Source organism: Strigops habroptila, chromosome 2 (assembly GCF_004027225.2).
Source record: "Strigops habroptila isolate Jane chromosome 2, bStrHab1.2.pri, whole genome shotgun sequence".
Taxonomy (NCBI): domain Eukaryota; kingdom Metazoa; phylum Chordata; class Aves; order Psittaciformes; family Psittacidae; genus Strigops; species Strigops habroptila.
The window spans coordinates 102,208,038-102,223,046 of NC_044278.2; the positions used below are offsets into that span (position 1 = coordinate 102,208,038).

Here is a 15,009-nt window from a genome sequence, read left to right on the forward strand (position 1 = left end):
CAGATTTATAAACATTTTTGTCAGTGCACCATAAAGTGCAAGAATGTGACACATGAGCCCACTCATAAATAAATAAATAAGTATCCACGGAAACTTTGAACTTACAGCTATCTTGCCTACAGATGCCCAGTGTAAGGCCTGGGTTTGAGAGCATTCCTCACTTGCTTAGCATGGTGTGGGGCTGCTGAGGAGGGCAGAAGGGTAGGGACCAGGTTTTGAAGTTGAGGAATCCCTCCAGAAACCACACGGATTTTGGCAAGGGGGTCAACATTAAAATGCCAGTGATTGATAAGCTCAGCCTGTTGCTGTAGTGCTGTTTGTTCTTTCAGGCGTGCATTACATTTGACCTACAGGAAGGTCTAGAAAATCCCTGCATTTTAGCTAAGAACTGTAACAGATTCTTTCTGTCCTCCAGAGATGAGAGACAGGTGATTGAAACATGCATACAATTGGGATTGCATTTAATTTGCCTGCTAGAAGTCACAAGGTGACCAGATGTGGACAAGCACAGCTGAAATACATTGCTAGCAATTTATAATTGTCATACACAATTTTGGGAATGCTGAAACATAACCTTGTGCTGGAGTGTCTTCAATCTTCAAATAGTTTTTTTACAATGATGGACCAAGAACTTGATGTGCTGACAATGTGGTTGCTGGTTTATGCAATGCTTTATTTGTGTGTAAAATCCATGGAAAGAATCAAGCAAAAACGGAATGTAAACACCAAGGAAAAACCACATCTTGCAGGGTTGGTGTTTTTGGAATCTGAAGGTGAGGAATGGTGAGCAAAGAATGAGTTAAAAGTGGAAGAACTGGTGTAAACAAACAAAGAATGTTGACAATGAATAAGAACCAGATTCAGAGACCTTGGGTATGTGCAGTATGCTAGATTAGCTCAGTGCAAGTCCTGCCTCCATGGCAGTTGGCTCAGCTTTTGAGTAACCTTGGCAGTCTCTGAGGATTAGTGTCTCACAAACACAAAATGTGCTTCTACAGTTTTTTAAAAATATTTTTACTTAGAAATTCAACCCCTTCCAGCATCAGATATGTGTGGTTTTCTCTTCCCACCTACTTATCCTCCAGGATACATATTTATTGTAAGCTTTGCAGATAAGTCTCTCTTTTCAGCCCACATCTCCTTTGCTATGTGTTCCTCCAACACACATACATACAGCCCACAGCTGTGGTGCAATGCTTGTATAACAGGGCTCCCCCTTCATCTGTAAGAGCTACAGGAAATCTCATACAGGCACCACTGAAGTCAGGATAATTAATATTTAGTATAGATTAATCTGACTGAGAGCAAAATGTCATCTTTTCATTAGGTAGAAAACTGCAGTGCTATAAATCACTGTCAGTGTGGTCAGCGATAACACTGCAGTCTATCATGCATTTCTCACCCGACTCTTGGGCTTGACCTTCCTAATCTGTGAGAGGTCACACGCTGCTGGCAGTGTGGTGCAGGCCCTCGAGGGAGCATTGCCACATAGCTCCAGTGCAATGTCAAACACGCTGGTGGTAGACGGCTTCCTGAGCCCTGCTCCCTCCTGTGCGCTGCAAGCCCACAGAGCTGGCACTAGGCAAAGCGCTTTCTGTTCTCCTTCATGTGCAAAGCTGTTGTACATAACGTAACGGAAAATATGAAGCCACATATGGGGAAAACACAGATGACACAAACTGCAGAAAAGGACCTGAGAAATGAACGCACCTTTGAGACTCTGCTCTCTCACAGACATGGAGAGCAGTGTCTGCAAGTGCTTTTTGCAGATGTCGCAGTTCAGTACCTCACATGCTTGAAGGACCTTGTTAAAATGGGACCGAAATGGAAACCTCCTGATCCAAAACTCCTTGAGGGATATGTTCACTTTAATGGCTACTGAGTTGCACCAGGAAACCAGACTCAAGTGCAGAAAATATAAGTAGAGCATTTTTCTTCCTTGGTCTGGATGTAAATGCTGCAATATTTCATAACTGAGCACTACCTGACACATGGGCAGTGTTGCTGTTTGAAGGCTGTGACAATCTGAGAGCTCAGATGGTTGGGCAACTTAATATTCCTCAGTTTAATTCCTCCATTTAATAATTTTGTAGTTACTTTGTATGTCAATTGCAAGAGCAATCATAGCCACAATACACATACTAAACTGTGGAGTATGATCTATACACTGAAAAGTTAAAGCTGCCCTATTCTGCGCTAACATTTAGCACGATACAAACAATAGTGGAGCAACAAAGACTAATACATCAAGTATTATTACAGTTTCCCACTAAATTGCAACCGTTGTTTAGAGAAGGAAATGTTGTTTCCAGTGCTTATTCTCCTTTAGGAAAGGTTAGCAGCTTTGTGTAGCTTTATGAGCTAACTAACTGGTATGTTTTCCAAGTGGTGACTAAGTAGGTTATCTTGATGTGGGAAGTGAGCTAACAGTGATGGAAACAGACTAAAGCTATGGATTAAACAAAGGTGTGATGGGTTTTATAGGACCTCAGACTGTAACTTCATCTTGTAGAAATCATGAACAGTCAAAACATTCAGGCCTAAGAACATCAATTCACCAAGAAAACAGAGACTGTGGTGTTAACACTGCTTCCCTTATACATCTGCTGAATGAAGCAACTGAAAAAGGCGACTGTAGACTTTCAAAAAGACATACATCAGTTCACCTGTACTTGTGTGTCAAACACTAAGCCCTTCGCAAGCCAAGATTCAGTCATTTGATGCTTTTCAGCCATGTAGATTAAGTTCTTAATGGTTTTTATTTAGTATAAAACATGCCACACCTTTGTACATCTAGGAGGGAAATAAATTTCGGGGGCTGGGGGGTTTTGGCTTAGTGTATTTCACTTCATGTTTCCATTGCTTTGGTAACATATGCTTTTTGCTTCTACTGACAGACATACTGAGACTTACAGTTTAGAAATGTGATACACATATAAAAGGTAGTATCTATTTAATTTAGAACTGACAGCAGCTCTTTTCTCTGCTTGTGAGTGCCTGGGTGATATTCATCTCTCACTTAGACATCAACATGTTAGATGTTCATGTGAAAGCTGGTCAAACAGATGTCCATCATAGGAAAAGGAAACTGTCCTATGGAGATGGCTAGATCACATGCACATATCTGAAAAACAGGTATATAGCACGTTACCCTTTGCTTTTATATGAAAAGCTGGCCTTTATTTTCTGCTCTTCTGCCATACACCACAAAGCCTGCTGCTATACTTTTGCTTAGGTGCCTGGGTTCTGCTGAAAGTAAAACACAAATAAAATCTGAAAATTGTTACTTGGAAATAAAGTCTATTGCCAGCTGATATTCTGACTAGATCTTGCTGATCAAAACTCTGCCAGCCACTTGAGAAGGGCAGGGGTAGCCAGGCCTGTCCATGTGAGCACAGTGTCGAAGAGGTAGTCCCTGCTTCAACACTAATAAATCATGAGTGAGGCTGTGAAGATCATAAGATTGACATAAAATGTCATGAACTCTAGAAAAGTTATGACTGTACCTTTGAAATCTTACCTGGTTCTGAACATGAAGGAAAAGGACACTCAGCTTCTACTGCTGGAGAATTTTACTGATGCCCACTGATTTATCTCAAGGAGCTCTGGGTACTTGTCCTGGGGTCTGCTCAGTAGCATGATGATGATGGTGAACAGGCACAAATATCTGCCCTTGGACACCTGGAAGCATCATACCCACCATGAGCAAACCCATCATTTGTCACTCCAAGTCCCCATTCACTGAATTCCCCCAGACCTCATTTCACAAATATAAAGGTCTCATTTGCACAGATTTGCAGCTTCTCACCACTCCATAATCTCAACCTACAAGGGCGTGCTAGGGAAGGGCATCAGTGGGTTGAGCATGTACTCTAGGGGTTTCGATGCAAAGTTGCTGCTGCCTCCCTGGAATGAAAATAATTTTGAGGCACCTTGATTGAGATGGAAGAATTTAGCTTGTAGAAGTTACCAAAGTCTGTAGCAAGCTGCATCTTAGTGTGTGTGTGAGTTTAGGCGGGGGCCATGTGTTATGGAGGGCATAACTAGCAGTGTTACAGCCTGCTGCATGGTGCAGTGTGCTCAGAGGAAAAACAATAAACCTTTCTCTGGCAGAGCTGGACTTTAAAAACTGGGTCAGAAGCCAGGGTATCTCCACCAAATGGCTGCATTCATTTAGCATCATTTTCAATCATATCACTTTTTCCCTCTGATAACACTGTCTTATGGTTTGTCTGCTCACTCTTAAAAAAACTAAAAACAACCAAACAACAACAAAATACCCAACCCTAAAAAACCTATATATTGAAAATATACATGTAGGACTCATTGTAAAGCATATTTTTCAGTTAATTATTTATGAAGCCATTTGTTGACAAGGTTTCTTTTTTACCAGAATGTATCTCTCCCATTTATTTTCTTTACAGGAAAGTCTCTTGGACACGGAGCTTTTGGAAAGGTGGTACAAGCATCTGCTTTTGGAATTAAGAAATCACCAACATGCAGAATAGTTGCTGTGAAAATGCTGAAAGGTATCTTGCTGCAAAACTGGGCTGGGAAAAACGATGACTTATATAGTGTCCTACTGTTAATATGATTCTGTTGACAGCAAGAGTGTGTGGTGTTGTCCCCCCACCAATAATTCTCTGAAGCTTCCGAAATGTGCACACCAAGTTCTGGGTCCACGACGAGTGAAATGGCAGAACTATGAAATTAAAATTACATTCACAGTAAAAAAGGTGATAAATTGTCAAGTATTTTAGGAGGAAATTTCAGGTGCAGTGAGAACCTGAGTGCCTAATGTTTTTGAAACATTCTGGTTCCACTACCTCAAATCCCAGGAAGAATGAAAAAATGACTTTTGTAGGATTGGAAAGGGCAATTAGGTTTCGTGCATACCCTACATTGTATCATTATGCTAGACTTACCCTATGCTGAAAACCGTAAATAAAATTTAGCTGGAGCACAAGACACCCACCTTGGTGTGAAGACATTTGGACAGAAGCTTTCATATTTTCCTTTGTCATTCATTCCAGTGATTAATCAATGCACTATTAAAAACAGGTGCCTCTTGTCTAATTTGCATCTGTCTGATTTTTGCATCTCATTCTAACCCTCTCCATTAGATTATATAATGATTTTTCTTCATGAAGCTAAACAGATGGAGCAGTTTAAATCTTGGAACTGTTGTGCAGGTGTGTCCTCTCTGAACCATCTGCAGGGTCATCACATAGTGCTTTGGATGCTGACACCCAGGTTGTGTAATGGATTTGCCAGCACGGTTCATACACCAGTGCTCTTCCCAAAGTAAAATAATCTCCCAGTTTATTCACTGCCACTTTCCTCACTGGAGCAGAAAGGACAAAGACCCTCATCAGTTTGAAGAGGGCACTTGGAAGTTAACAGCAGGATGATATTCAGCCATAGCCTGAAGCAGCCATGGCTGAATTCCTTAGCCTAGAGTCCTGGTGGCATCCCTTCCTGTGTGTTTAGCTTTCCCTTGTTTGTATATCTAAAGGATAATTTTGCATTGCCCTGGGATCTTATGCTGCATTGCTTATCTATCTTAATCCCTGAATCCTTCTCAGTGTCACTCTCTGCCAGGACACATCCCCTGTTCTGCCAGTAAGGCTGGGATCCCTGGTGCTCTCAGTTCGATCTGTTCAGGCACAGTTTGAATATATCCCTCTTATCCAGTAGCTTATAGCTTCACAGCTGCTTACTTATCAATTATTAGGAGATCTGTACACGTTATTTCCAGCCTTTTGGAGGAGCATGTGCAATACCCTCAGACCTAGACTGTTCCTGCAACACTCAACCTGAAATAGTTCCTTGTTCCTTGTTTCTTGCTGGTGATGACCTGGCAGCTGTACTCTGTGTAGGGTGTGCCCTCTTGATATTGTCCTCAACAGGCTTGTTCTGCAATATAATATTAAACGCTTTCAGATCATCCCCAAGGAGCGTATTTGCAGCTGAGAGGGTTGCAAACCTACGTCCTCACTCTTGTTCCAGAAGCACAGAAATACCCTGTTGGCCAATGCCAAATGAACAACTACCCTGCAGCAAGCATGTCTGGAAAATGGGAAGGAACTAAAGCTTTGGTCCCTGTCCAGCCCTTCTGCAGCAGTGGGCCAATAGCCATCTGTGACATTGGTTTCAGGCCTGTCACCTGGGTCATTGCCTGACCCCTGGTTAACTGAGCTTTTTTGTCAACATGCAGATGCATGTGCTGGCAGAGTGGTCTCCTAGATTCAGCACTTCTTTATGTACATTGACAGCCTCCTTGTGCCGGCCAGTACCATCCAGGCAGCAACGGTTACTCCTGGAATAGATGGGAGCAGACAGCAGCTACAAGAAGTCTTCATGATAGGATTTGTGTGTGCTCGCACAGGGTAGATACTTGTATCTGAGTCAGTGGTGAGAAACAGCAGTTCACCCCATCCTAAGGCAAATCCCTGCACCTGGTGAGCTGAGCACTTGTTTTGCTCTGATGACTATGAAGAGAGCCTGCAGTGACTAGATCCTCTGTAGGTGTCTTTGCTAAGAGCACGTGAAGTTAGGGGAGATCTGCCCTATTCCTTGTGTCCTCACTAGATTATCCAGGAACTGTGCAGTCATTTATGAGCTGTGTCCTCACTAGATTATCCAGGAACTGTGCAGTCATTTATGAGCTTTGTCCTCACAGAATTCCCATGAAACGGAGGAAAAGTGTCACCACCTATACAGATCTGTTATTCTTACTCTTGGTGTCACTAAACTGATAAAGTCTTTTTGGGATTACATGAAGCAATATGTTTTTTTCTTGCTTTCTTACCAAAATAAAATTCTAAAAAAAAAAAAAAAAAAATTGCTGGGAAGGTATTAAAAGTTTCATTCAATACTAAATAAAATCATTTGGGTTTACTTGTGGGGTTTCTTCTATCATTACAATTACTATACTCTTACTATTATTATTGATATTGATCATAATTAATAAGGGTGAGATGCAGCCACCTTTAACTAATTACTTTAGCCAATTAAAATTTACTTCCTTCATCTATCTTAATACTCCAGGCTTCCTCTGTTAATGAGCAGAACCAGACAAGCATCACGCAGAGGTGGTTCCTCTCTTCCCTATACACATGGCTAAAGCTGATGGCTGCATCAGCCTCTGGATATGGTTTGCTCTTTCCACGGATTCCTTGAGACGTTGGTTAGTTCAGGCTAGTACATAACCATTAGATGGCTGAAGTCAGATCAGCTGAAACCTACTCTAGCTGGAGTTAATTATAGTCTTGAAATCCCTTTTGATTTGTTCTTTCATTTTTTGGCTGAAGCAACAAAACTATTCATGTGAAAAAGATTTCTCTCAGTTCTAAATATAACAGGGCCTACTGGGAGGAAGCTGAGTGCCTAAATCTTTTTATGGGTTTTATTGCAAGTAAGAGGATGCTGAGCAGGGAGGAGTTGACAAAGAACATCAACACATGAAATACATCCAGTAGTGGAGGTTCTTTCAACAGAAAATAACAAAAAGTGGTAAATCTCAGTAGGGCCAGTTCTTTGCCATTTCACATTGACTATATTTTGCATTTACAGAAGGGGCCACAGCAAGCGAGTACAAAGCACTGATGACTGAGCTGAAAATCTTGATCCACATTGGTCATCATCTCAATATTGTGAATTTGTTGGGAGCTTGCACAAAAAATGGAGGTAAAAAAATCTGCACTGCATTGAAAATGTGTTTGGATCATCTCCCAATAAGTTAGTTGGCTATGTTGTTTTTCATCCAGAGGTCAAGTTATTAACTTGAAATATTTGAGCTCATCCTGTGGTTGGTGAAAAAAAAGAGGAAGAGAAAAAGAGATTTTTAATCATTTAATGAAGTGATTAAAAAAATTCTCTACTTAAACTCTCTTTTGGTATTAAGATGAGAAGTGTGAATTTAAGAACGTGCCACTTGTTGTCCTTCACTGCTCAAGCTCATGTTGAACATGATTTGGAAAGGCTGGGAACAAGTGGTATCAGCTGCTGGCCCTCCACAATGAATCACAAGGGAACTGTTATAAAATCCTTTACGATATTCCACCAAGAAAGTCAAAGGGCCAGTGTAAGCGATCATTTGTTTTAGATATGTCACCTATTCTAGTTGTGTGGGCTGAGGGACTCCAGTCTGAATGCAGACTGCCCAAAGGGGAAATGGAGGGTTCCTCAGGACCCAGGTTAATGACCCAGATTTTAGGCCATTACCTGATTTTCAGAAACAGTATTGTTTTGCTAACATGTCCAGTCTTCCTTCAAGCAGCCTTCTACTTCATTAGGACATGTTGTTAGTTATTCTGGACTCAAGGTATAGCTACTGGCATGAATGACTTTACTTCTCAGAACTGATGCCACCTTCTATTGCTTTACACTGCTAAAAATGCACTTTCATTTTGCCCAGGGCCTCTGATGGTGATTGTTGAATACTGCAAGTATGGGAATTTATCAAACTACTTGAAGAGCAAGAGGAGCAACTTCTGCCCCAGCAAGGTGAGGAGACAGATGCCTCTAGTAAGGTTCATCTTACCTAACGTAAGTTGGTAGTGTAGATGTCAGTCACTGAGCTGATCTCCTTAGACTCTTCTACCAAAGGAGAGAAACAGCTTTTGGGTGCAGTTTACCTGAGCTATTTTAATATTTGGCGTGGGGTGTGTAGTGCCATGAAAGGACTCATTTCTATCCCCTGACTGTGCAAGGAGACTGCTGTGAGTAATTTGGCTGGAGCCATATACAGCGAGAGGAAGTGAATCCTATTCAAAGTGTCCCCACATGCTCTCACCCCACTGCTGACAAACCCATTCCTGGTGAGCTTGGTGTCACTTCACAGGCTGGTGTCAGCGAAGCTGAAGGAAGTGGTTTTGCCCACTGATTTCAGTATCGATGGGAACACAACCAAGAGAATGCCATTTAAAGCTTATGTTCCAACATACCCTAATATTCAGAGATTTGCAAGTAATCCCATTATTGTGAGAGAAGAGCTATCAAGAGGAAAAACATTAGTCTTGTCCTCACATCCCACAGCCTACTGCGTGTTTCTTATTACAAACACGAACCCAAGTATGCCAGCTATATCCTGCTTGTGCACTTTCAGCAAAACCCCCCAAAGGATTAAGGGTTCTAATGTGGGATTTCAGAGCCTGGACCTAGAACAGCAGTCCGCAAAACCCCTACTCAGCTGTGCCAAAAGCTCAGCAGCATCTCAGGGTTTGTTTTGGGAGGGTTCTGCAGGAGAGCACACTTGGGAGGTTGTCCCCCTCCAAACAGCTCTGTTCCCAAGGCTGTCCCTGTTGGACTCTGCATGAGACACAGCAGTTGCCTTCTCCAACATGCAGTTGTTGGTGTAGGATGCTCAGCACGGCATGACTGTGCGGGTCTACACTGGGGGGAGTTGCTCACATCCCCCCCACCCAGTGATGAGCCTGTCCAGACTTGGTGCTCCAGCACCCTTGGGAAGGGCACCCAGCAGGAGGGAGGGAGAGAGCCTGGCACTGCTCCAGTGTGCAAAAGGAAGAGAGACAATCACAGGACAAGAGGAAAGGAAGCAGGGGCAAGACCATGGCCAGGCAGCTAGGCTGCTCTCTGGGTAGAAGAGAGAAAAGTATTTTCCAAACAGTGTTACATGTGTCCCAGTAAACTGTCATTGGCCATAAGACAAAAGCATTGGATAAAGACCCTGCGGAAGAGAGGCAGTTGCTGCCAACATCAGCTGTATTTCAAACACCAAATTCCCTTGCTCCTCTTTGGAAGGCCTTACAGCCCCACACCAAGCACTGCACAGAGAAATAGAGGCAGATGCCTTAAACAGCCTGGGACAAAAAGCTGACACTCCTTTAGAGGTCTGGGCGAGCTGCACTGTGGACACATCTTTCTCAACTCATCCCACCATGCTCCTTCTCTGGCTACCAGAGAGAAATAGGCCTTTTCAAATGCCTCACTTCAGGCTGAGGTGACCCACATTCCAGCAGACATGTCCACCCATGGACCCTGCAAATCATCACCATCACCAGGTTGTCCCAAAATCATGTGCTGGTGCTCCCAAGCCACCATGTTTCAGTCCTGTGGGGATGGGAACCAACCCCGCCTGTGGCACTGGACACCCACATCCATGGGAGATTTGACCGCACGTGCCACGGACCAGCCTTTTCCTCCGGCAGAAAGGCGACAGAAGTCTGACTAGGTTCCTCTCCCACCCTCTCTGTTGCTCTGATGTAGCACCTCTTCTCTGTTTGTTTGAAGGAGTCCTCTCTGCAAGGAGAGCCAATGAAAGAGAAAAAGGATATCGAGCCAGTGGAAGGCAAAAAACAAAGGCTGGCCAGTGTCACCAGCAGCGAAAGCTTCGCAAGCTCAGGGTTCCAGGAAGATAAAAGTCTGAGTGATGTGGAGGAGGACGAGGAGGGTAGGTATTAATTCCTTCCTGTCCCTACGCGGTCTGTGATATTTTTACAACATACTGTGCATCCCTGAATTTTTTTCCTCATTTATCACCCTAATAAACATCCGTGGGAGACGCTCACAGGGTCATGTCCAGAGGGTAGGAGATTTAAAAAAAGATTATTTCCAGGGTTACTATATCTGACAGGAAAATGTGTGATTGTTTCTTCTGACTGCTCCTTATCTTTGGGGAAAACACAGCAGTGTCCAAAGCAAGCACTATTTTTGTTTCTAGTGACAGTAGGTTGACCTTCAAATACTACTCTGTGAAGACTGAATTTATAGCAGTAATAGGGTCAGTAAAAGAGGAGGGAAATAACTGCCTTGTGAGTGGTCTTTGTAACGAACAGCATTTTCCACCTTTGTAGATGCTGATGAGCTCTACAAGTTGCCCCTCACTATGGAGGACCTGATCTCTTACAGCTTTCAGGTGGCCAGAGGCATGGAGTTCCTCTCCTCCAGAAAGGTGAGTTTTGCACTGGCGATTTTTCCCTGCAGAAGGATGGGATTCAGAGGAGAAATCACATCTACATTTTAGTGACACCTTCCTCGGGAGAGCTCCCAAAGGAAGAGCCATTTTCCTCTTGGTGTTATAAATATAACAATGTGTTTATCCAAGTGTCCGTAGTCCATAAACACAGGATCATGGCTGAAGGCAGTGGGACAAACTCATTCATTCAGGGAAGATCTTCTGGGTGTGGTGGGGTTTCTTTTCTTCATTTCAATATATATTAGGTAGGGAGTTCCAAATGAATCAGCGCTTTCTCTGCAAATGTTAAGGGGCTTAAAAATGTATCACTTTCTGGACTTAGGAATATTTTTGTATTTTTTAAAGAACTCTCAGTTTACAGTAACTTCATGTAAACTGAAGTCAACTTCCCTAAAAAAATATTAAATTGATCTCTCAAATAATAATAATAATTTTTTAAAGGATATGGGAGACAGTCAGGAAATTTGTGGGCAGGATTAAGGAAATGCAGTTTGATTATGAAACTGTTTTATTATAGTGCATTCATCGTGACCTGGCAGCCAGAAACATCCTTTTATCTGAGAACAATGTCGTGAAGATCTGTGATTTTGGCCTCGCTAGAGATATTTATAAGAATCCTGATTATGTGAGAAAAGGAGATGTAAGTCAAGATGCTGTTTGTTCACTCAAATGTTTATAACATATCATATCAAACTGTCCACCAAAATGTCTTGTAGACATTCACATTTCCTGAACTTAATAGCTTGAAAGGTGTCATGGTTTTTATGTGAAGATGAGCTATCCAGATGCATTGTAGATCTGGAAAGCATCTCTACCCTCAGGCATAAGGCTTGGACATTCTCTCTGTTTCACAGCTCTGCCCTGTTAATATTTTAGATATCTTTTAGACATGTCTCTTGGCTGGCTCGGCATTACCCCCTTTATCAGTAAACTTCCTACAAGGAAACCAGTCTCTCCAAAATAAGGTGCGTGTCCCCTGGTGCTCCCACACCAGAGCCATGGCTTGTGGTGCCCCAAGCTGCTGAGGTGGACTCACTGCCTCCAGCACCTACTCACTTGGTTGGTTTTTGTGCTTCTGCTGCAAATAGCGGGCGGTAAGCCCCCTGCCAGGCTGGGTCAGCAACTGTGCCTGTGCCCACTTATGCCATGGGAATTTGGTCTGGGAACTGGGGTCATGCAGAGTCTCCTTCTCCAGGTCTCACCCATCTGCCAGCTATTCCCTCATCCGTAAATGGCTTTCAAGATTTACAGCACTGCATATCAGCTGGGAAACTAACTGGACATAACTTGGGTTCCAACAGGAACCCCCAACAGGCTGAGCTGAGGTGGTTTCAAGGTGGCTGATACGCTTCTGCAATTCAGGCTCTGAATATTTCCCTGAGAGCTTCTCTGACACCATCACAGATGATTTACACTTGGACGTAGGGTTTTCTCCCCGTCACTAGAATTCCGGCAAGAGACTCTTGCTCCTGCATATTCCCACATCCCCATAAAGAAAAGACCTGTTCACTCTGGTCACAGGTTTCCAATGTCTGGTGTTTGTGCCAAACATACTTTAAAAACAGCCCTTTACTCCTACAATTTGTTAAGAAAGTGTCTGAATGAGTGTGGGTTTATCTTGACTGCCTGTAAGGAAATCCCACAGGTTCTTGCTTGAATGGTAATTATTTACATAACAATATATAGTTGATTCATCTACGATTAAATTCTTTTAGGCTTTGAAAATAATAGTCAGGTTTGTCCCTTTTATTCCAGGCTCGACTTCCGCTCAAGTGGATGGCTCCAGAATCCATATTTGATAAAATCTACAATACAAAAAGTGACGTGTGGTCCTACGGGGTCTTGCTGTGGGAGATATTTTCCTTGGGTACGTTAACTCTGCCCCCCGGGAGCTGGAATCAGAGGCGGGGACTTAAGTCTGGGGAAGAACACCCATTACCTTCAGCTTTTGCCAGGTCTTTTGCCAGGAAAGACTTACATCAGGCAGAGGTGGGGTGTGCAGGTACAGGGAGAGCTGTGTGTATCACACCCCTGTGAATTAGAAATTCTGGTGCTTGTTAGGACACTGAAAGCTGATTTTCCAGGCTGAAAGCCTTAATAGATAGCACAGCTATCTGATAACTTTACCACATATTTCTGCCGTTGGCATAACCTAAGATTCCCTTTTTATCTTGCGGAAAGCCTCAGCAGAGATGCAGGGCAGTATGGCCAGAGCAGTCGCAATGCATTGTCTGCCCAATGGAGCAAACCAGGAAAATCACGCAAATTTTTAAGTGTTTTTACTAACTATAAAATATTTTTACCAAATGTGGAACCCCATGGGATAACACAGAGCTGTGGTCCTGGGCTGGCAACAGCATCACCTCCTGTGCCACACGTACATAGCATTCAAGACACCAAGTGCCACGGGCTGGGTGCTCCCTCAAAAGCTTCTTAGTTCTCTCGTGGGAGCAAAGGAGCTGAACACACAAGAAATGTGTCTTTGCACGTCTCAGCCTGTGTCACCCCCATTTCCAGCCAAAGACCAGGTGGTCCCCCCAGCCCAGGAGAGACCCAGCCCCGCCTGCTGGATGCAGCAGGTGAGCAAGCATCTGCATAGGTGCCACAGGATGAACTAGAGCATGCAATCCCAAATTAATACTCAGAGCAGCTTTTCCCGCGCCCCTTCTTTCACGTGGAAAAGACAGGATACAAGATGTACACTGAGTGGGAACAACAATGAACATCAGAATAGAAGAATCTTAATTGGGTTCAACATAGAGGCTGGCAAAAGAGGCGAACAGCAGAGGAAACAATACTATACAATTCTCAGGACAATCAATCATTTATTAGTTTAAATACGTGTTGTTGGTCAGCCTGCCAACTCCTGTGATTTTACGGTCAGACTCATAATACCTGCTATTTTTTTCTTAAAGTCCCAGCTCCTTGAACCTGGAGATTGACTCTGAAAGGTCATGTCTTTTTTTCCTTTCATTTTCCTTTTTCCTGATTTTTTTTGGTTTTGTCTACGAAGAAAAGACCAACAGCACAATCAGGCTGCAACTTAAAAACACTGAAACTAGAAATAAAATGCACATGAACTGTGATCTGATTTAAAACCATGATTTTGTTATTTTCAAGGTGGTTTTGAGCATTCAGGGTTTGTTACTACTCAGCTTACTAGAATTCGGGGTGATCCAAACTGGCTTTTCTTGAGGGATACTTTTCAAGTTAAATTCATGTGTATTTTTTGCATTCAGGCCAGGTAAGCACCACTAATAGCGCTGGGTTTGATCCTGCCCCTCCAAGAATCAGGGCTTGGAGCACCAGCAGCAGTAGTTCCCTGCCTGTGGCAGCTGCCAGGGGCCAGACCCCCAGCTCTGCAAGCGGATGCTGCACAACCCAAGTGTTTGAGGGGGACGTGTAGGACCAAGGCCAGGTCACAGGTACCCTGCTCAAGGCATATATGACCCTGTTCTCCCCATGATTCCTTCAGGTGCCTCTCCTTACCCCGGAGTCCAAATAGATGAGGATTTCTGCAGCAGACTGAAGGAAGGCACAAGAATGCGAGCCCCGGAGCAAGCGAGCGAGGAGATGTAAGATGCCTTTCTCTGCTTGCCTTGCATACTGCTGCCCTCCCGGGCTGCCTTGCACATGATGTACGAGTCTCACAAAAAGTACCCCGTGCCAACATAAGGAAAAGCAACCTGAGGCTGCCTCATATCTTGTTGCTGTCATCAGCATCTTCTTGCATCCCCCACTCCTTGGCCCCTTGGCCCTCCAGTGGGCTAGGAGAGGGTGAGGAGGGACGTGGACCCAAGCCCAGGGCACCACCCGGGCTAGGCTCCAAGGGGAGCTGAGTGAGCAGCCCAGAGGAGGAAGGCCATTCATCCCTCTCCAGGTTTAATATTTACTGACTTGCACACAGATAAGTGCTGGAGGAATGTGACATTATTAATGTCGTCTTGACTTAGGAAGTGACAGCAGAGGCTTCCTCGCAAGCACTCGGGTGACGAGGGCACACCCTTTCCTGGAGATGGCAGAGGAAGGTGACGGGGACCTGCAGCCTCCCAGCCCATGTCGCCTGTGGG

The 15,009-nt window shown here is 43.8% G+C and overlaps 1 protein-coding gene across 2 annotated transcripts in view; it reads left to right on the forward strand.

Annotated features, from left to right (window-relative positions):
* The window catches only part of FLT1 (fms related receptor tyrosine kinase 1), a 115,918-nt gene that overhangs the window by 87,939 nt on the left and 12,970 nt on the right, over window positions 1-15,009 (forward strand). For both annotated transcript variants that reach the window (XM_030477809.1, XM_030477810.1), the window contains 8 exons: window positions 4,425-4,529; window positions 7,576-7,689; window positions 8,420-8,508; window positions 10,255-10,414; window positions 10,818-10,915; window positions 11,457-11,579; window positions 12,695-12,806; window positions 14,415-14,514. In XM_030477809.1, coding sequence (XP_030333669.1) covers window positions 4,425-4,529; window positions 7,576-7,689; window positions 8,420-8,508; window positions 10,255-10,414; window positions 10,818-10,915; window positions 11,457-11,579; window positions 12,695-12,806; window positions 14,415-14,514 — 901 coding nt within the window. The remainder of the gene's footprint in view (window positions 1-4,424; window positions 4,530-7,575; window positions 7,690-8,419; window positions 8,509-10,254; window positions 10,415-10,817; window positions 10,916-11,456; window positions 11,580-12,694; window positions 12,807-14,414; window positions 14,515-15,009) is intronic.